Source organism: Rhinatrema bivittatum, chromosome 1 (genome assembly GCF_901001135.1).
Source record: "Rhinatrema bivittatum chromosome 1, aRhiBiv1.1, whole genome shotgun sequence".
Lineage (NCBI taxonomy): Eukaryota > Metazoa > Chordata > Amphibia > Gymnophiona > Rhinatrematidae > Rhinatrema > Rhinatrema bivittatum.
In genome coordinates, this window is record NC_042615.1 from 626,779,517 (window position 1) to 626,801,344 (window position 21,828).

Here is a 21,828-nt window from a genome sequence, read left to right on the forward strand (position 1 = left end):
GTTTCTCAGAAACAACTAAATCCAAAGTTGATGATGAAATTGTGTTCCAGGTCTCAACTTGCATAATTAAAGAGTCATTCACAAAAGCCTCAGGAAATACCTGACTATGTATGTTCCTGTCTGGATTTCAGTAAGGCTGTTTTCACTGTTCCACAACAGAGATGAGTAAGCAAGATGGATAATATGAAAGTAGACAAAGTGGGTGAAGTTACCTAAACTCTCAACAATTGTTAACACATATACAAGAGAATTTTATAAACTTTATCACAAATTACTTAGCACATACCATGAAATGTGTCTCAATGGTTTCCGACACTCACCCTTATACCCATTCACACTCTTACCCATTCATTCAATTTAAAACACAGATACAATCATTATTGTTGAACAGCCTTACTGCGCCAACTCACAAGCTAGTGTGAGTGAAAACATATCAGCAACGCTCTTATACCCTTATTGCTTGTATGCCATTTACAACACTTAACAAATTTTATATATATGGTTTACATCAAAGCAAACATCTTTTCAATAGCTTTCCAAACAGCTTTAAATAAAGTGGTCAGTGCTGAGGTCTTCCCATGTCTAAAATGAACCACAACTTTACTTGTGTGAAGATCTCAATTTTACCCGATGGCATTACAATCTGTTCTTCTCTTGGCTGTTAACGATTTACGTTCCTCGTGATAATCAATCACCCTACAAGAGGCCCTTGTTTCTCCAAAAAGGCTTCATCAGGGGGCATACTGCATAGATAATAACATCCAATATGTTTTAACCCACACTACACCACTAATCCAATATATAACTGAAAACAGAAACCATCATGACACACCACTCATACTCTTACCGAAAGAATTGCATTAGTAATTATAATACTGAACCAGCTGCTCTTATGCGGGACAGCTTACACGGTAACAGACTTTTTAATGTCTATTGGATTAATCAGATGGAAAACCCACCCTTCACCACCTAAAAAATACCAATATAATAGACAGATTATTATACTTGTAACCAAATATATACTTTTAATCAACCTCAACACTAACACTTATACTGACCCCAGTCCTTGGCTGCATGGCAAACCCTTCTTTTCTTAATAACTACACCTTATATCCCCCTCCAACTCCCACAACTCACCAGACTCAATTTCAAAACAGGCTCCAAATCACTCTCAAATCTTGGTGTGCAGGATCACTCCTTTTGCCTTCAAAAAGTAACTAAATCCCTTTCTCCGACCAATTGATTTTAAGCAGGAAGCACTCGCCGAGATGCCCCAGCGGTCTGGGCTCCAACCGGGGACGTAAACACGACATGTCACGTGATAACATCATTCGTATAGCTCTCCGTTTTTTCATTGGACCAACAAAATCTCATATACAACACTATTGTCGCTGAAAACAATACACCACTATGTATATTATTCACAGTAATCCCATCTACCTACCAACCGCCTATTAATGAGCTCTTCAAAAAAGCCCGGTTTCATCACCTCAAACATGAAAATATAAACCTGCCTATTGACAACAATATGCTTAACCAACCCCTTAATTCACATATTGTCCAATTGTCAATACTTCCCAATGGACCACAGTTTAATCAACACTCTAGAGACTCATCTCTATATTTATCAAAACCTCCCCATATCAAATAATAAAACCTCCACGCCACAGTATAAAACGGCATATCATGAAACTTCCATTGATGACTAGAGACACAACTTCCTGAGTGTCCAATAATATCCACTTTCAAAAAATGTGTACTCCATAATTTTCATCACATAAAAGATGCCATCTATCCTCCATTTTTAACAGATAGCTACAATCGATCACCCCTTCACTTGTCCACCATAGATTACAAAAATGCAGTCCATTCAATTTCACTATTTAAGCCCTTCGGTGCTAAGGTCTTCTACTCAAATATACATCTTTGCTCCAATTGTTTCAATAACCGTTGGGTGTCTCCCTCTGCATTATAGCACTGTTTAATGATGAAGAACTTAATATCAGCAATGACATGGCCTGCCTGATTCCAGTGGGATACTAAGGGAGCGTTCTCTTTGTTCGTTCTCACACAACTTATGTTCCGTGATCCGCTGTCTGATGGATCTGTTCGTATGACCAATATATACTAGAGGGCAAGAGCATACCACAGCATATACTACCCTCTGACTTGCACACGTGAACAGTCCTGGAAGGATATACGGGTATTTCAACATGCCATGAGTGAACTGCCTGATCACCAATACATGGGGGACATACTGCACATTGTTCACAACTCCACTCCGAAGTGGTTGTCTTCTAGGCATGAGAAGTCCGCTGCTTTTTCATGGACATCCTCTCAGATGGAACTGGCACGCAGCCATTCCATATATGTCTGGCTCAAACGGAGGCTGTAGAGGCCCTTGAATTAGTACTGAAGGATTCGTACACTGAATGGTGAAGATGCTGCACAGCTTCTTCCGCATCCCAGAATGGCTGTGGAAATGGATTTGGGTCAGATAAAGGTAAATACTATTTCAGATTTGCAGACAATCATGAATATATTGAACCATGGAGAACTGATAAGCACTGCAGTCTGGAATGTCCATTTGCTGAAAATGTCAAGTAGATGTTATGCCTGGTCGCAGATGGCTGCGACCGCGTTTACTTACATCCTGCACAGTTCTCCAGCCCTTCCTGGGTCTGCTCGCGGCGCAGGCTAACCTCCACCGCCGCATTCCCCATGGCTGTTCGGTGGGAACCTTGGGGGTGTCCCTGCTTGATGATGTCATCGGATCAAGGTACTTAAGCTCCACCTTCGCCCTCAGCTAGCCGACTTGGCAACAAGTTCCTACGTCTCTACTAGCTCCTGCCTCTGATTTTCCTGTAGCTATACTATTGGACTCCGTTGGACTTTGGACTGTCTAGTACCCGCTCCTGGGGGGCCAGTGGGTGCTCTGTACGGGGACCTTGTCTCCTGGCCTCCCTTGCTGCTCGAGCTGGCCCTGCACCTTCCTGAAGTCCTACTCTGCAAGGCTCCCCGCTCCTCGGGGCTGCCCCCTGGAACACCTTTCACCACTCAGGAATTACTCCAGTGCTTCTCTGCTCCTCGGAGTTGCGCCTTCGGACTATACAAGAGACTCAACACCGTCCCACTCCTTGGGGCAGTGCCCTCGTGCTACTCTACGGCTGTCCACGCTTCCCCGCTCCATGGGGGTCACGCTTTCGTGCTACAAAGACTGCCGGCCTCCCCGCCCTCTCGGGCTATGCTCCTGTAGTATACAGAGACTGTCTGTGCTTCCCACTCCTCGGGTTTTAACCTACATCATCACCGGAGACATGACTCGGGCTTCCCTGTTCCGCGGGTTGGCCTACGTCACTACAGCTGCACTTCCCTCGCGCCGCAGCTCCGCCCCTTAGGGTTGCCTCTCCAGTATACCTCCTGCACAACAGTCTCACACCTTTTTGCTCTGCGGGCTGCCTGGCGTCTTCCCCCTCAGGAGTCTCAGTCCAAGTATTGTCTCCTGCTTGCTTGTCTACTGGGGGATTTCCTCCTGACACCTCGGGACCTCTCCACATTCTCACCAGAGCTCCTTTGCCATGCCTGACCTCACCTCCCAAACAGTGTGGGTATGTGGGGCTCCTCCCCACAGTTGGTACCAACTTGCACCTCGGGCCAAGGGTCCACATACCCACAAACCATAATAGTAGATTATAATCTTTGCCTGGTGGGAAAACGAAGAAAATACATGTTTTCTTTGCCCTCTCCATAGCAGAGAAAACATGGTGTAACCTATTGCACCAATCGCAATGATTGATTGGTGCGACAGATTGCATGGAATCTGAGGTCTAGTTTTCTAGACATGATAGGACATGAGATGGGAGTTTCCCAGAACTTCATAAGCAACATCTTCAGAATTTCATGAACTGGTAAGGCTGCTGGTTCAGCAGGCATAGCAAGGATTTTGAGTAAACCAAGAAGTTCCGTTCACGGGTCCTTGTCTGGATGGACCTGAAGACCCAGGGCTTTTGCAAACTTCTCCACAAATTTGAAGTAGGTAAGGAGCTCTGAAGGTAAAAAGGTTTCTGGAAGGCCAGGTAGTAGATCTGACAGTATTCCAGTATATTCACATCCAATTCTAGAGGTTCTGGTCCACAAAGCCAGGATGCAAGTGAGGCAAAAAGGGATGAAGGGCATTCCTCTGGAGTTTTAAAGGAATGGTATTTTCCAGCGACTTCCAAATGAGTGGAGTCCACTGTAGGCAAATGCATTGAAGAGGAGCCCTTGATATGGGATTCCAATGATGAACATACCCCTAAAGGTGAGTTGGTACTCTGGTCTCAGAAACTGCTGATGCTATGATGAAGAAGAGAGGCTGGAGAGTTCCACTTGTCTCATGCTAGGATGGTAAAGAAAATCTTCACTATACCTGCAAAATGTTAGTAGGACTGCTGTGTCCTCTAGCCTAGGTTGAGGGAGGAACATCTTCCAAAATCAGAATTGGTTCCTGATTTTTAACAGGTGATTTATTGAAGGAGAACAGTATGATCACTGGGATCATATCCCTACTGCTCCCTATTGTTGGGGTGACAGCCTCAGAACCAATGTTGGCAGTAAGGTCAGTTTTACACATTCACAGGCCAATTTTGATAGGCCAAAAAATGTTGGGTTGGAAGACCTTTTGGATCCCAGGATGGAGATGCGAAATCTCTGGGTGACACATGAGGACTTTGTAGGTTATATGCTCAGACAGTTCAGGTATCTCATGGAGTGAGATGTATTGAATGCACTGTGGTCTGTATCAGGTACACTGGGACACGATACAGAGAAGAGTATGGCATCGGAACAGTCCACCTATGTCAAATGCCTTAGGACAGTTTGCATCAGTGCAGATCGTGACAGTGCAAAGATATCTGATGCACTAATGCACATCATGTATTGGGTGCATCGATGCACCACTGCTTCGTAGTGCTGGTACATCCTGCATTCAGTGTACCGATGGCCTTGGCTGTGTCAATGATAGAGTGCATCGATGGCTTTGATTGCATTCGTACACCGTGCTCATATTGGCCACAATGTTTTGAAAGCACTGATACAGAAATAGACTGCATCGATGCTTTGACAGATCTTGCTGTATTGGCGGCACCAAAGAGAAACATTGTGTCGGCATCAATGTCCCCCGATGCGTATGTTTCTTTGATGCATGGGGGCCAGCTTAAGAGAATGCTGCTTGTGGCATCGATCCCATGGCCTCGGCCTTCACAGACAGGGGAGTTTGAAGCGGCTGCAACTCAGTTTTTTCTGAAGAGGCAGACGATGCTGCGCTGTATGAGGGAAGAATGACTACTACTGTTAGATTTACGCAGCTCTTCCAGATGCAAGGCCATGTAATACTGTGAGCGTGGGGACAAATGTTCAGAGGCCACCCAATTCTTCTGGTTATGATCCAGTCCCAGATACCAGTGGCACAATTTGTGTCCATTGGTAAAAGACAATTCTTCACATGAGCAGCTTTTACAACTACTCACAGATGTTGACTGTTTCTTGTGGCCCAACATTTTCAAGCAGCTGAGAATCTCTTTCAGTGCCAGTCTTTCAAGTTTTATTTTTTTTAAACGTAGTACTAAAAAGTACTATTTGGGTGGCTGCAGAAGCAGCAAGGCAAGACAGAAGGAATCTTCTGAAGAAAAAATGTAAATTGAAAACTAGAGGAGTGGACATAGTATACATCTGTGCTTTAGCTTGGACAAAAAATGACTGAGGAGGCTCACAAGGCAACTTCTATACATGCTCAGTAGAGCCCAAAGCTCTACAGTTTAGACTTTTAAGTCAGTTAAATTAAAGTGTCCCTTTAGTTACTAGATTTATTTCCATTGTCATTTTCTAGAAATAACACACTTAAAATATGCTTTACCATTAGATACAAAATATTTTAAGTTACGTTGTATATAGCAAGTATGTCACTTGTTAATCTGGAGTGGAAAATAAGTAGTTTCACATTTATATGATTTTTCTGTCCATAACCTCAAGCCAGCATTCCGTAATATGTCAATGTGTCACAACAACATTATTAAACAGACTAAGCAATTTTAGATTTAAATCTTTTCATTGCAAATTATACAAAGAACAATTGAACCCAGCATTTCCTTCTACATACCAGAGACAAAAGAATATGTTCAAACATTTCATACAAACTAATTCCTTCACTATCCCCCTCCTCACCCCATTTTACTTAACTTGATAATTTAACAAATGAAATATGGAATCTTTCCAATTACTGATTTACAATTTGGTTGTGTCTCCTAACAGGTAGTTTGATCATATGGCTCCCCAGAGTAACAAAAAAGTACACTAAATGGAAGTAAATCTTTACTCTAGTTAATATTTATCACAAGCATCAAAACAATTGCACAGGATTTCTCCATTGAACATAGAAGAGCTTTTCAACTTCACACCTTTTAGTAAGAATTGCACTTTTTAGCTACCAAAAGCTTTTCGTACAAACAACATTTTCCTCTAAAAGTAAACAGAAAAAGATTAAACAGTTGGACTTTCTGACAAAAAGTGATGAATAAATATCTGAGGAAATTCATTTGCCAAACTAAAAAGCCTAGATTGTCCCTAGAATAGTTGATGAAACAGAGATCATGTATGTTTGAGTTTTTCCAGACCATAAATTATAAAATATGGCATGTATTCTTAGACACTTATCGGACTGGCTAAATAATACTCCAGTGGTTCTCAACCTTTTTCCCTTCGTGACACACCTGACATACACGCTCACACGTAACACACACTGCTCATTACAATTCACAGCAGAAATAAAAAATAAAGGCTCAGTATTATTTTTATTGTTAAGAATGACACAAGAGAAAGATATGTATTCTGTCTGAACAGAAATTGCATAAATAGTAAACATCCCATACCAAAACAGCACCAATTTCCAGTACCCAAACAGTAAATACCTTACCTACGAAAAGGCAACACTGAAAATATTACACCAGGCCTTAAGACAATACACCTCCTATTAGGAAAACGGTACAAGCCAGGCTACTATAAAGCCCTACACAGAAACTACACGCCAGCAGAAAACCTCACCTGAATCACATGTGCTGACCCTCACCTAACAAAGAATAAAGAGAACGAAACGCATAACTAGAAGCATACAGACAAAAACTGAATTGGAAACTGCAACAAGCCAGGGTCTCTGTATGCAGTGTAACAAAGGAAAAAGAGAAACATCACCAGTCCTTATAAAACAAATCAAGAAATATAAAATCAATAGCAGCAAAACCATACTAACAAAAAGAACAGATTATTTTGAAACAGCTGATAAATGGAATATCCAATAATTAAAAATGTATATCAAAAATTTCTTGATACCAATAAAATATTTCAAAATAGCAGACACAAAGGCGCAATAATGAAAAATAATAAGGAAACAACAAATGTTTTGCTCTGTATACCTGGGAACGTTTCATATCCAGGTGTCCTGAGATTGTTCTGAATTAGCAGGAGGAGAGATGGTTTGCTTGCAACTTTCTCCTCTCTCTCTCTCTCACACTGGCTCCCAATCACTCACATATACACATGCTTTTTCTCTCACTTATATAGGCTCTTAATTACACATTTACACACATGCTGTCTTTTCACGCTTACACATACAGGCTTTCAATCACACACATATACATGCTCTCTCTTTCTCTCATTTACACACAGGCTCTCAATCACATACATGCTCCCCTCACCTAAACCAGCTCTCACACACAGACACACATGCTCTCTCTCTTACTTATACACATGGGCTCTTAAATCATACATATACATGATCTCTCTCACACACAAAGGATCTCGATCACATACACATACTCTTTCACACAAACAGGTTTTCAATCACAAACTTACACATGCAGGTTCTCAGTCATACAAGTCCATTCATGCTCTCTCTCACACACAGGTTCTCAATCACACAAATACTCTTTCACATATGCAGGCTGTCAATCATTCACATACATGCTGTCTCACTCATATACACACACACAGCACCTCAAATACACATGCTTGCTCATTCACTCACTCTCCCCCCCCATCCAAATTAGCGGCTGCAGCAGCCTCCTCCCAACCCTAAAGGCAGCCGCAACCTCCTTCATTTTCAGCCCTAGCTAAGAAAGGAGTCCCATCGGCCACAGGGGTTGACGTTGCTCCTTGTTTTTCTCCGAGCCGCGTTGCTCATTCTTCAGGCCGTAGTTTCTCTGCTTCGGGCCGATGCTGCCCGCACTAGCATGGTCTCTTCTTCCCGCGCATGCACCTGCTGCTCACCACTTCCTCTTCCGGGGCGTGGGAAGAAGAAAGCATGCCGGGGTCGCTGACTCCAACTGTATTGCTGCGTTCCGCCTGGGCTATTATTCATTTGCCTATAAGTTTTAATAAAATCATCAGAATATAGTTTGAGTGGTAGCTGTTGTCATTGCCTAATACATTTTATGAGTTATACATCTTCCTCTTGAGTTAATATTTTGTTATATCAGCAATTGAGGGCCTCTGGTGGTGTCCAAGAGCCAAACTTTCTTCAGTGTCCTCCATTTTAGATAGTTGCAAATTGCCTTTGTCTAAAGAGAAGATATAGGGTATGATATTCAAAGTGAATTCAGATCTATTTAGCCGGATAAGCGGGACTTATTTATTTATTTTATTTATTTAAAAGCTTTTTTATATCGATGTTCTTGTAATAGTACATATCGCGTCGGTTTACAGAGAACCAAAGTTAGAATTATAACGAACATAAGGAATATATCGAACATAGAGAACATAATAAGGATTGTAGAGAACCAAAGTTAGCATTACGTCAAACATAAGAACAAGCATTGCATCAAACGTAAGAACATAAGATTTCACCTGAAAACAAGTAGACAATTTGGCGTTTGACACAGAAGTTCTAACCCGAGACCAAACAGATCAGAGTAATCTAGCACGTGATAAAGTAATGAATGAATAACTGAGGGTGTAGCAATCAATGCTGTGATATTGTAGTTGTAAAGCCTTTAAGTAAGGCTCTTGTGAAAAGCCAAGTCTTAAGCTTTTCTTAAACGTCCGCAGACAGGGTTCTTGGCGAAGGTCCGGGGGGAGAGCGCTCCATTGCGTGGGACCAGCTATCGAGAAGGCGTGTTTCTTGAGCAATGACTTCGAGGGGGGTGCATAAAGGGTGCCTAAGTACCTTGTACTTAGTAGCTAAGTAGAGGCTGCTGAATATACACCTATATTCAGCAGCCTCTGCTTAGCCGTATAAGTTTCCTATATGGCTAAAAGTTACACGCACAAAAAGTAGGTGTGTACTGAGCAGATCGGGGGCAGTGCAAATTAGCAGTATAACTTATATGGCTAACTACTGATATTTGGAGTTAGCCACATAAGTTTACATCTAAGTTTAGATACCCCATAGAGCAGGTCTCAATTTAGCCGGGTAGACTTATCCAGTGAAGTGTGCACACACATACATGTATACTCAGCACCTTTGCTGTGCCGCCAAATATACATCATAACTTAGCCATTTGAGTTCTAACCGGCTGACTGGGTCATTTTTCAAAACACGATGGACCGTTATCGCGTGTGATAATGCCCTAATGCATACGATAACGACCACATCACAACGATAAAATTTGAATGAGGGAAAGGGGAGGGGTTTGGATGGGATTTTTAAAAATTTTGGGCCCGGTTGCGCTGCGGGCCATAGTGTTCTATACATTATCGCCGCCAGTAGTGCGGGAAATAACTACACCTTTTGCAGGGGTGCTATGGGGGGCGATAATGTGTGCCGCGACAGGCAAAAAAGCACCACTGCGATGCGGCTGGGTGCACATTATCAACCCCCAGCCCCTTTTCTGGCCACGGCTCTTCATTCCACTATATTTATAGTGGAAATTCACTATATTTATAGTGGAATGAATAATCTAGGCCCAAGTTACTTACACAGTTAGCTTTGAATTTCTACCCATAATGTTTAACCGGAAGATAGGCAAATAGATTACTCTGTGGAATATTAAAAATAGTTGGAATTTCTTGCCAAAGTTTTACACCCTTATTTCTAACAATAAAATGAACAAGGGACAAAGACCCAATTCTGCCTATCTTTTAAAGACAACTGAATCCATTCCTAGCATATAACCCCTATTATCTCTGACAGAAAGTCATGGAGTAATTTTGCAATTGACATGAAACTTCTGATCCAAAATTACCAACCAATTAGATTAGAGGCCAACCAATTAGATTTAACTACACAATAGCTGAGAGTAAGTAGCATGCACTATATAATTCATTTGAAAATAGTTGAAAAAATTCTCTCCATCTCTAATAGAGTATAGCTGCGGTTCTCAACCAGTATGTCGCCAAGCACATGCAATTGTTTCGCCATACTTCCCAGGCCCCCACTGACCCAGCTGCTCCCCCTACCCGAGCAAAATAGGTCCTCCACCCGGGCTTAAAATGCTGTTACTGAAAATGTTTTATTGTTAAGAGACCTTGTCCAAATTTCGAAAAGAACATTCATCTTGAATAGGTGGTCTTATTTAGCTCATATTATACAGTAAGATAAATGATACAAGTGTAGACATATACAAGTAAATTTTCAAATGGCTGTACACGTTAAAAACAGGGGTTACACACAGAAGTGCAGGGCCCTGAAAAAGGGGCGGGCCAGAGGCTGGCCATTAGCTGCCATCCTGGGGATGTGTGCACCGGCCAGCTGGCCAGCACGCAGAATATACTTCTGCTCCGGAGAAGTAGTAAAATTAAAAAATTTCAGGTAGCTAGGTAGGGGCTAGGGGTCGGGGTGTAGAGGGGAAAGGGAAGGAAGGGTAGTCAGGAGAGTAGGAAGCTCCCTTCCAGTCAGCTCCTTAATTGAAGTGGACTGGGGGAGAACTGGAAAAAAGGCCGATTGCGTCGTCGCGCGTAATTTGAAAATCCCCCCACGCGGACATCAGATTTTATAATATGGGCGCATCGGCGTACACATGTTATAAAAATCGGCATGTACATGTGCGTGCACCAGGAACTGTGCGCTGTTTTGAAAATTGATCCCTTACTAAGCAGTCTTGAGCCTTCTATTCTGGCAATACAGTCTGATTCACAAACTATAGGGAAGAACTGCTGCATTCTTTTCAGAAGCTGTGGGTAGGTCCAGTAGCTCACCACACATTTAATTCTGGAATTCGGGGACAGTATTGCTTTCCTAACAAGATAAGCTAGCCAAGGTCAGGACACTCCAAAAGACCAACAAAAATAATGTGTGCTTACAGAACTCTGCAAAAACTTCAGCCAAAATATACATCTATCTCAGCAAAACTCTGAAGTCTCCAGACACATCACTGCTCCAGATCCATGCAATGCAAACACAAACTGGCAATGAGTAAATAAAACAAACAACAGTTAGTATTCCCCCCAAATATTGCAAAAACTGCTTAGCTTCTTCGGGTTTGTTATAAATAAAGTTCTGAAAATGTGTTTAGCAGAGATGTTCAAAAAGTTTGTTGCAAATGGGAAAGATCAGCAAACAGATCAGAACAAAAGTCAAGAATGAGGATTCTCGAGTATAAGCAAACAGTGAAGATTGTATTAAAATCTTGATTTATAAAGTTTACCTGGTGCCATAATCCACAACCACCCAGTCTTTAGAAGTTCCTGTTATCGCATCATGATGCTGAAAAAGTCCTACGTTCCTCCGAGCCTCAGTCAGTAATTTATAATGCTCAGCAGAAGGAAATGTCCTCATCTTCCTAGATTTCTGAGACTGTACCAGAGCCAAAGAATAAAGTATTTCAGAAGCCCTATATATATACAGAAGAAAACAAATTTTCAGTTTACAGAAAATGTACTGTTTAGGTACCCAGCACCAATGGCATTTATAGTGGTGCTCATCTCACACAAATTCTGTGGCAAGGTCCTAAAAATACAATATGTAATCCTACTGTGACTGCAAAAAAAAGCATAGTATAACATCTGTGGTAGTTCCAGTATGTTTGAATGAACTATATATTTTTGCTTCCATGATAGGGTTATATTACTTTGATAAACAGATAGTTTGGGTTATTTTCAAACAGTTTACCTTAAAAAACACAATACCACAGACATTCATTTTTACAATATGATGGAGTTAAAAATACATGTATAATTTGTCAAATTTTATTTTATTTTAATATTTTCACTTTTTCCTAGTATCGACAATTGCAGGGAAAAGTCTATGCATCCCTTGTCAAATTGTCCAGTGGTGCTCATAAGTTTACATACTCCTGACAGGATTTGTAAGATGTGTAGCATTTTAAGAAAACATGAGTGATCAGACAAAACACATTTTTAATGTGTTTCAAATTAAACACATCACAGAATAGCACAATCATTAAACAAACCATAGCAATAAGGGAAATAATAAAATGATCTTGTTTAAAAGTTTCCATACCCTTGAATGTTTGGGCTGATAATATGCACTCAAGTTGACACACACAGGTTGAGAGGGCAATAAAGGATACATATCCACATCTGTACTTTGTTTGATTGTAATTAGTGTCCGAGTATAAATAGTTAATGAGGTTTTTTTTTTTAGCCCTTGAGAAACCCTTGTGCATTTTATCCAGGGCTGCACTGACTTTGGTGGTTACTGAAGCATGGTGAAAGCAAAAGAACTGTCAAAGGACCTGTGAGCAAAAGTGTTCAACACCTATAAATCAGGAAAAATATATAAAAAGATATCCAAAGATTTGAAAATACTAATCAGTAACACAGGTACTCGTGACCTGTCGACAGGCAGGCACTCAGCCTTTGCTCCCCTTACCCTCCACAAATTAGACATGACAACTGTATGGAATAACAAATAAGGCCGCAGTTTATTAAATCTAACCCGAGCCACAGTTAACAATATTCCAAACTTAACTCCCTCCACCTCCACCACCTGCCGCATGCCATTCTTCACTTACCATCGCGGCCCAATGGTAAGCAGCTCGGAGTCCCTCCCCCTTGTCCTTACCCCGCCACGCCATCGGCGAGGGTAAGCTGGCGGCCTGAGCATCGGCCCCTTCTTGCTCTTTAGGCCTTCTCGTGCAGCAGCCCCAAACTGCACGAGCATTACCCCCCCAGCAACGTGCCCTTCCCCCTTACCACTAATACACACTCAAATATGGCTCGGGTTTCCGCCACTAACAAGGCGACTTAAGTGCCCTTCAGCAACCCGGCAACTTAAGGCCCTTGTTCCCCCACTGCGGCCTAAACATGCAACTGCAACCGAAGAGCTTCCTCCAAGGCATTATTGAATAAGTCCATACCTATGTCGGAAAGGTGGACCCCATCACCCGAGAAATACCCTTCCAAAATGTCCCAGGACCACTCATGGCGGACCCAAAACCCGCCTTCCCGCACCAGCCATTTGCCAATCTGGCGATTTAATTTCTTAACCCCATGGCGCCACATGGGCTCCGTCTGGTGCCGAAGACGAATGATAACGTCAGACCACCCCAATTTAGTAGACTGTAATCGATTCAAAAGGAAAGCTAGGTCTTTCCGTATGATTTTGATGAATTCGCGGCACGTAAGTCTGCCAATATCATTCCCACCCAAATGAAGGACCAGAAACCTGGGGAGTCCAAACGTGTCAACTTGGCCTTGCAGGAAGTCACAGAGGTCGTCCCATTTCATACCCCCCCCCCGGCCCATCCAGCGCACGACGCCCTCGTGTGCATCGACGTTCAGGTGCTCCCCGTACGGCCGCCTCCGGGCGCGTCGTTGCGCCCGATGAACAAAAGAGTGGCCCACGATCCAAGCACAGTCTCTGGGCCGACCGATCCCCCGAAAATCTGAAAGACAAAACACAGGCATTACCCCACGACCCCCAACCGTGCCGCCGCGCACGAGGCGCGCGCCCCGCCTACCGCCGCACGTAACCCCGGTAGACGGGCGACTTCCACCTGCCCAAGGCGCGAATCCTATCCCCCGCCCACCCCAATTCCGCCGCCGCAGTGGCGGCACCAATCCGAAAGGAATGGGAAGTATAGCACCCCACGTCCCAACCCAAGGTAGCCACGACACGGCGCAACACGGCTGCAAACTGAAACCGGGTTAACGGGGTCCCGTCCGCATGCACGAGGAAATGTCGCCCAACAGGCGGACGCAGTGCCGCGTAGGCCAAAGCCGCTTGCACCGGACACGCCAAAACATGGGGCGCCCGCCGGAGCGTCACCCACGCACCCACCCCGGACTGGTCCGTCTTGGAACGGCGAAGCCGAATCGTAACACAATGAGGATATAACCAGATGTCGCTAGCCAGGAGGCCGTTGGTCCCCACGTCCCCTTTGGAGCGGGCCACGAGTTCCCCCACCCGCAGTGCACCAAAGAACGCCCAGACGAAAGCCACGCGGAACAGCGCTGACTCGTAGGCAGACAGACAAACGCACGGCAAGCCGGCGGAAAGGCGAATGAGGTCGGGGAAACGGATAGGCCGGCGGCGATCATGCCGACGGCCCGCGCTCCTGCCCCAGCCCCCCAATAATTTCCGTACTAAGAAGCTGCGGAGCGGGCTATCGAATCCGGCCAATTTTTGAAAGAAGGCGAAACCTGCCAACTGCCCGCGCACGGAGGCCAGGGAAGAACCCCTCCGGCGAGCCCACATTATAAAGCGAGCAACTTCCCCATCCCGCACCGCCCCCCCGGCCCAACCCAGGGAGAACAAAAATGTAGCCACGTAACGTCTGCCGGAGAGGTATGCCTTCCAGGTGGCCGGAGCGACGGAGCTCCGGATCAGGTCCCATTTCATGCCATGCCAAGCTTCCAGAGGCGGACCGGCACCCGTTCTCCCCTCAGGTTCGCGCCCGGGGCCGCCGCACGGAAGGCCTCCCACTTAAAACGAGAGAGAGCGTCAGCAATTAAGTTCAAGGTCCCCGGAACATGTCGTGCACGCACTGTCACATTCCATTTGAAGCACAACATCACCAATTCCCGAACTAAAGCCGACACCCTCGGGCACTTAGCCGCGAGCTTGTTGACCACCTGTACAACCCCCAAATTGTCGCACCACCACACCACGCGTTTGTTCGCTAATTCCTCACCCCACAGCATAAGGGCTACCAGGACCGGGAAAAGTTCCAAGAAGGTAACGTTCCTCACCGTGCCGGACGCTACCCAATCGGACGGCCAACGCGCAGCACACCATCGACCCCCAAAATACAATCCCAGACCAGTCGCCCCTGCCGCGTCTGAAAACAATTCGAGGTCCAAATTGGATACCTCCGCCTCTTGCATTAGGCACACGCCATTAAAGGAGACCAAGAATGCCGCCCAAACCGCCAACTCTGCTCTAACCGCCGCCGTAATCCGAAGAAAATGATGCGGCGCCCGGACTCCCGACGTTCTGGCAGACAACCGACGGATAAATGCACGGCCGATGGGGATGACCCTGCACGCGAAAGTAAGGGAACCAATCAAGGCTTGCATCTGCCGCAATGTAACCTTAGTCGACCCTCGAATCACCGCAACCAACCCTTGAAGCTGCGCCACCTTTTCCGCCGGCAACCGGCAGGACATAGCCCTGGAATCCAACTCGATGCCGAGGAAGGTCAAGGTAGTCGCCGGGCCTTCCGTCTTGTCATGCGCGATCGGAACACCAAGGCGCTCGGCCGTCCGCAGAAAGCCATCTAGCTGCCGGCGACACGTGTCTTCATCGCGAGGCCCCACAAACAGAAAATCATCTAAATAATGGACCGATGCCACGCAGGCCGTGTGCTCCATAGTCGCCCAATGGACGAACGTACTGAATGTCTCGAACAAGGCGCAGGAAATCGCACAACCCATTGGTAGACAACGATCGATAAAATAATGGCCGTCAAAATAAAAACCGAGCAACGGAAAGGAGGCCGGGTGAATGGGCAACAAGCGAAAAGCAGATTCAATGTCCGCCTTAGCCATGAGGGCCCCCGGGCCCGCCGCACGTACAAGAGCCACTGCGTCATCAAAAGAAGCATAGGTAACGGCACAGACCTCCGGAGGGATGAAATCATTCACGGAAGAACCCTCCGGAGACGAAAGATTAAGGATGAGGCGGAATTTACCGGGCACCTTTTTAGGTATGACGGCAAGCGGGGACAAATGCATCGCCCCAAAAGGGGGCACCGCGAAGGGGCCGGCTATCCTCCCCAGCGCGAGCTCATCAGCCAACTTGCCTCGGACAACAGAGGCCAGCCTGGAGGCAGAGCGAGAATTCCGCGCGCGCCCGCCGGAACCGGGGCCAGCATAAGGAATACGGAAACCAGAACGAAAACCGTCGGACAACAACCGGGCTGCCCGACGATCTGGGTAATGCAGCAAACTCGCCTCGAGCTCCGTAAGGATCACAGGCGAGTCTGCCTTCCCGAGGGCCGATGCATCATTTGGGTCCCTTACCGGCCCCAGCCCCAGCTCCCTGGGTGCACCGGAGAGCCGAATGTGATCCCCCGCAGGTAGAGCATGCATGCCGGAATTTACATTCGGGAAAAAGGCATGTGAGTTTATTAAATCGCCAGCAAATATCGGACCCGACCCCCGAACTTTTGCCTCCCGGGTCACCCTTGCGCCCCGCTCCGGTCCGAAAGGACTGCGCCGCGGGGGCGCCTGCAGGATCCGTGTGCGAGAGGGCCCCCGCACCCCCAGCGCGCAAACCCGCCCTGTGAGACATCGACCCTTTATTGGTCATTTGTGTAAGCCATAAGTGGATATCCTGGGACCCCCAGGACATGAACCTGTTCCCGGCCATCTTATCGCGGAACTTCTCATAGTAGTTGAGCCAAGCCCAACCCTCGTAGTCCCGGAACGCCCCAAGGATACTATCGGCATAAGATAACAAGGACCCATACTGTGACGCGTCGTAATGACTAACCACGCTGGCCAGCCGCAGGAAACCGCGAACCCAGTTCACCACGTTCTTAGCTATTCGGGGCCCCGCACTCCTGCGTTTGCTGCGTTTTTTGGCTTTTTTGGACCCCTTCCTGCCCCCTCGACGCCCCTCTAGTAATTTAAAAATGTCAACGAATTTGCGTTTGCGTATGCGCTTGACTAAACGCCTCGGCACTTCCTCCCACAATTCGGTCAAGGACGCTAAGGCGGGATGGCCTGCCTCGCATTTGGGACCTTCGTCGAGGGCCGCACGCGGGCGCACCGAACCATCGCTGGAGTCAGAAGACGAAGAGGAAGACGGCGAGCGGGAGCCGGTCATAGACCGCTTGCCCCCCACTTTGCGCGCGGAACCCCCAGCAACCTTGCCTTCCTTACCTGGTGCCGGCTGCTCCCGGACGACTCGACCCTCATGCGAAACAGGTACCGCACCCTGCGCATCAGCGCCACTGCTCTGCATCCACTCGCCTCCCGTGTGCGCCAGGAGACTCGCCGAATCGAAGGCCCGCCAAGCCTCTCTGCTGGACGGACCAGGAGGTCGTCGTCTGGTGGCGGGAGAAGGGAGGCGCCCGGATCCAGGGCGCCGGGCCTGCCAGGCGGGCGACTGGCAGCATCCTGGCCCTTCCCGCAGGAGGAAATTCTGGCACGCGCGGAGTGTGGACCGGAGACACGCGCTCCAGATGTAAAAACCTGACCGCCCGAAGGGGGGGGGGGGGGCCGGCCCGGACTGCCAGGCGCCCAAACCCAGGTTAGGTAATGCCTGGGCCTCAGCAGCCACAGGGAGGAAAGCGTAGCCCGCCTGCGCCATGCGCTCCAGGAAGGCAGAGACCACATCTGCCTCGTGTGGCGCACAATGGGCGACAGGAGAGGGCAGGGGGTAAAGGGGACCGGGCGCCGAGGTGCCTGGGGGGGATCCTGACCGGCGCGGGGCGGGCGGGGCTTGGCAGCACGGGTCTGTGAGCGGCCTTGCTTCCTGCAGGCAGAGCTCTTAGGGGCGCCGAACTGCGCACAGGAGGGCTCCTAGTGCGCCTGACCCTGGCAACATGCGGGCCGGAGGTGTAGCGACCACGCACGCTGGCGGTCCGCGGGGGCCCCCGCGGCCGTAGGGGGGGGGGGGGGGAAGGGGGGGGGGGGAAGGAGGGGGGGCGGCCCACGCGGAAGGGGAGGGTCATCCATAGGTGAGGCAGTGACCCGCAGCGCCAACACGGACTGCAAGCGTGCAGCATGGGGACTGGGGGCGTCCATGAGCGGGCGTCCCAGGAAGGTAAATGAGGAAATGGGTCCAGACGGCCCGGCGGGTGTAGCAGAGCCGCCGGGAACGGTCGTGGTAGGCCCATGAGGGGGAGGGGCACACGCTGTAGGCCCCGAGGGGGGTGGGGGTGGGGAGGGGCACGCCGCTGCCTCGGGACCGCTCTCCCCTGAATCAGAGAGGTAGGGGAGGAGAGCAGCGATCGGGCGTGTAGGGGTCAGGGAGGGTGTAGGGGCTACCCCGCTGGCGAACGAATCTGCTGGCGTCGGGGCTGGTTCCTCCCGCGCGGTCGTCAGGCGGCCAGCCCGTGATCTGGCCGGGGGGGCGGGAACGCGATACCGCGGTCGGCTTGCCCTCCGGTTTGGATCTTGAACGCCGCATGTTAAGGGATTGGCCAAGGGTTTCGGCACGAAGCAAACACCTCTGCCTGCTTCGCTGCCGGATCCCTTAATGGCTGCCCCCAGCTAGCACCGCGCTCCTTTTTCCCTGCCCAATGACAGTGCAGCCTTTCAAAATTTGCTGCACTGCCATTGGCTATCTCTGCTCCTACCTCTCCTGCTCCCCCCCCCCCTCGGCTTCCGCCCGCCCTGCCTCCGCCCGATCCCGTGTTACCCTCGGCGAACACGGGACGGGCCCGGTTCGCCTTCATTACTGTTCAAAATCTGATCAAGAAGTGGAAAATGATGGGTTCTGTTAATACCAAGGTATACTAAGAAAGATTTCAGACAACTGCCAGGAAAATTTGTTGGGATGCAAAGAAAACCCACTAGCAATTTCTACTGAAATACGAGCTTCTCTGAAACAAAGTGGTGTGGGTGTTTCAGCATGCACAGTAAGGAGATACTTTAAAAAAAAAAAGAGCTACATGATAGAGCTGTCAGAAAAAAAAACGTTGCTGCACCAATGCCACAAAACCGCCCGCTAACAATATGCCAAACACCACCCAGAGAAGCCTCAAAACTTCTGGAACAAAATAATTTGGAGTGATGAGACCAAAATTGAACTTTTATGGTCACAACTCTAAAAACTATGAAGAGAACACCATCATACTGTAAAGCATGGAGGTGGATTTCTGCCTTTGAATTGCCGGACCTCACGGACCCTGCCTGCTGCCTGAGCCCGCCCCTGAAGCCTCTCCATCATCAGTAAGGGACGCCACCTTGCGAGTTTAAAGGCAGGCGCCATCCCCTGGCGTCACGTGCCAAAGGAGCACGACTAAGGGGTCTGTCCCCTTAGTGCCCCCCCTTGTGCTCCACCCTGCCCCCCTCAGTTTCCCTGCTATCAGCTCTGTCCCCTGCCACTGTGTACCCTGCTCCACCTCATTCTTATTACACATTCCCTCCGACAACACTTGCTACCCCGCTAATTCCGGTTTGCACCCTGCCTGCTTCCTCCCCTCAGTGAAACACAGCAATCCTATCACCTTTGACTCACCTCTCACCTCATATCCCCTCCAGAAGACCTTGCTTTTACCTTATTCTTTCAACATTTCTACCCTGCCCCTTACTTCAATTCCAGTTCTTTCTACTCCCCCTGTTGTGGTCCTTTGATGAACACTCACACCATCCCCCGCATTCATTACCCTACTCTCAGACACTCCCACCCTTCTGCTCAACGCAAATTGCTCCTACCAATCATGATCTCCCCACTAACCCAATTCCTGGGCCTCACCACCCTATCTATATTCCTCTTTAATGCTCAATCACTCCTGAAAAAAGCTCCCATCCTCCACAACCTCTTCCTGGACTGCAATCCTGAATTTTGCGCTATCACTGAGTCCTGGCTCAAGAACACTGACACAGTCTTCCTAAATCAGGTGCCCTCTCATACCTATGATATACACTCCATCCCAAGACAAAAAAAAAAAAAGGAGGTGGTGGCCTCCTCTTAACTACAAAAAAATAACTCAATCTCAAACCCCTAAACATCAATGCCCCCCACAAATTAGAAATCGGTCTTTTTCAAATCCAAAGATATACAAAGTCTGCCTCCTAAATGTTGATTGACTCATTAATCCTTCAATAAATCAGAAGACAATGCAAAGATGAACAAATATTCTGACCCTTTAACTTCTCAGGTTGTGATTGTTCTATCTGCTTTCAACAAGCATAGGCTCCTCTAAGCAGCAGAAGCTGTCTGAACATTTGACGATAATTTACTTTTATGAAGAAGGGAAAGACTTTCAAAATATCCCTCAATGCTTCAAGTTAGTAATTTCAATTATCAGGAACATTAAGAAATGGAAGTTACATGGAAATGAAGTCAAGGCAAGATCTAGAAAACCCAGAAAGATTTCTGATAGACCTGCCTGAAAACTGTTCAGATCTGCAAAAAGAACCCATAGATCACTGCAAAAGACCTGCTGAAAGGTTTAGCTGATATTTCAGTAGTTATACTTAGGTCCACAGTAATGTTACTCACACATTAAAGATCTATATGGGAAAGTTTCAGAAGGCTTCTACGAAAACTAAAAAGTCATGGGATAGGAGGCGATGCCCTTTCGTGGATTAGAAACTGGTTAAAAGACAGGAAAGAGTAGGCTTAAATGGTCAATTTTCTCAGTGGAAAAGGGTAAACAGAGGAGTGCCTCTGTGCTTTTCAATATATTTATAAATGATCTGGAAAGGAATATGACGAGTGAGGTTATCAAATTTGCGGATAAGAACATAAGAACATGCCATACTGGGTCAGACCAAGGGTCCATCAAGCCCAGCATCCTGTTTCCAACAGTGGCCATTAAAGCTCTGGTGGTAATACACGTGGGACATTTTCTCAAGTCACCTCTTAAGATCACATGCACACATGTGCAGTAGGATATTTAAATAATATGCACATATATGTGTGCACAGTTTAAAATTGCAGTGTATCACTGCTCATGTGCCAATATGAGTGTTTATGGGCACATGTGTGCTCTTTTAAAATTAGCCAGCAAGTCAACTTGATTAATAGCAGTTTATGGACTTCTCCAGGAATTTATCCAAACCTTTTTTAAACCCAGCTACACTAACTGCCCTAATCACAACAATGGCAGCACAGGAGGACCGGAAGGTCCATCTGCACACTGCTCCCAGCATCCCCTGGGACAGAAGTCCAGAGGTCACCGCAAGAGGATGATACAAAATTATACAGAGTAGTTAAATCACAAGCGGATTGTGATATATTACAGGAGGACCTTGCAAGACTGGAAGATTGGGCATCCAAATGGCAGATGAAATTTAATGTGGACAAGTGCAAGGTGTTGCATATAGGGAAAAATAAGCCCTTGCTGTAGTTACACGATGTTAGGTTCCATATTAGGAGCTACCACCCAGGAAAAAGATCTAGGCATCATAGTGGATAATACTTTAAAATAGTCTGCTCAGTGTGCTGCAGCAGTCAAAAAAGCAAACAATGTTAGGAATTATTAGAAAGGGAATGGTTAATAAAACGAAAAATGTCATAATGCCTCTATAATCGCTCCATGGTGAGACTGCACCTTGAATACTGTGTACAATTCTGGTCGCCGCATCTCAAAAAAGATATAGTTGCAATGGAGAAGATACAGAGAAGGGCAACCAAAATGATAAAGGGGATGGAACAGCTCCCCTATGAGGAAAGGCTGAAGAGGTTAGGGCTGTTCAGCTTTGAGAAGAGACGGCTGAGGGGGGATATGAGAGAGGTCTTTAAGATCATGAGAGGTCTAGAATAAGTAGATGTGACTC

At 47.0% G+C, this 21,828-nt stretch overlaps 1 protein-coding gene across 1 annotated transcript in view; it reads right to left on the bottom strand.

Annotated features, from left to right (window-relative positions):
• Positions 1 to 21,828, bottom strand: part of MAN2A1 (mannosidase alpha class 2A member 1) — a 485,077-nt gene that overhangs the window by 213,180 nt on the left and 250,069 nt on the right. Inside the window, 1 exon segment of the mRNA XM_029571989.1 lies at positions 11,613 to 11,798. Within this exon segment, the coding sequence (XP_029427849.1) occupies positions 11,613 to 11,798 (186 nt within the window).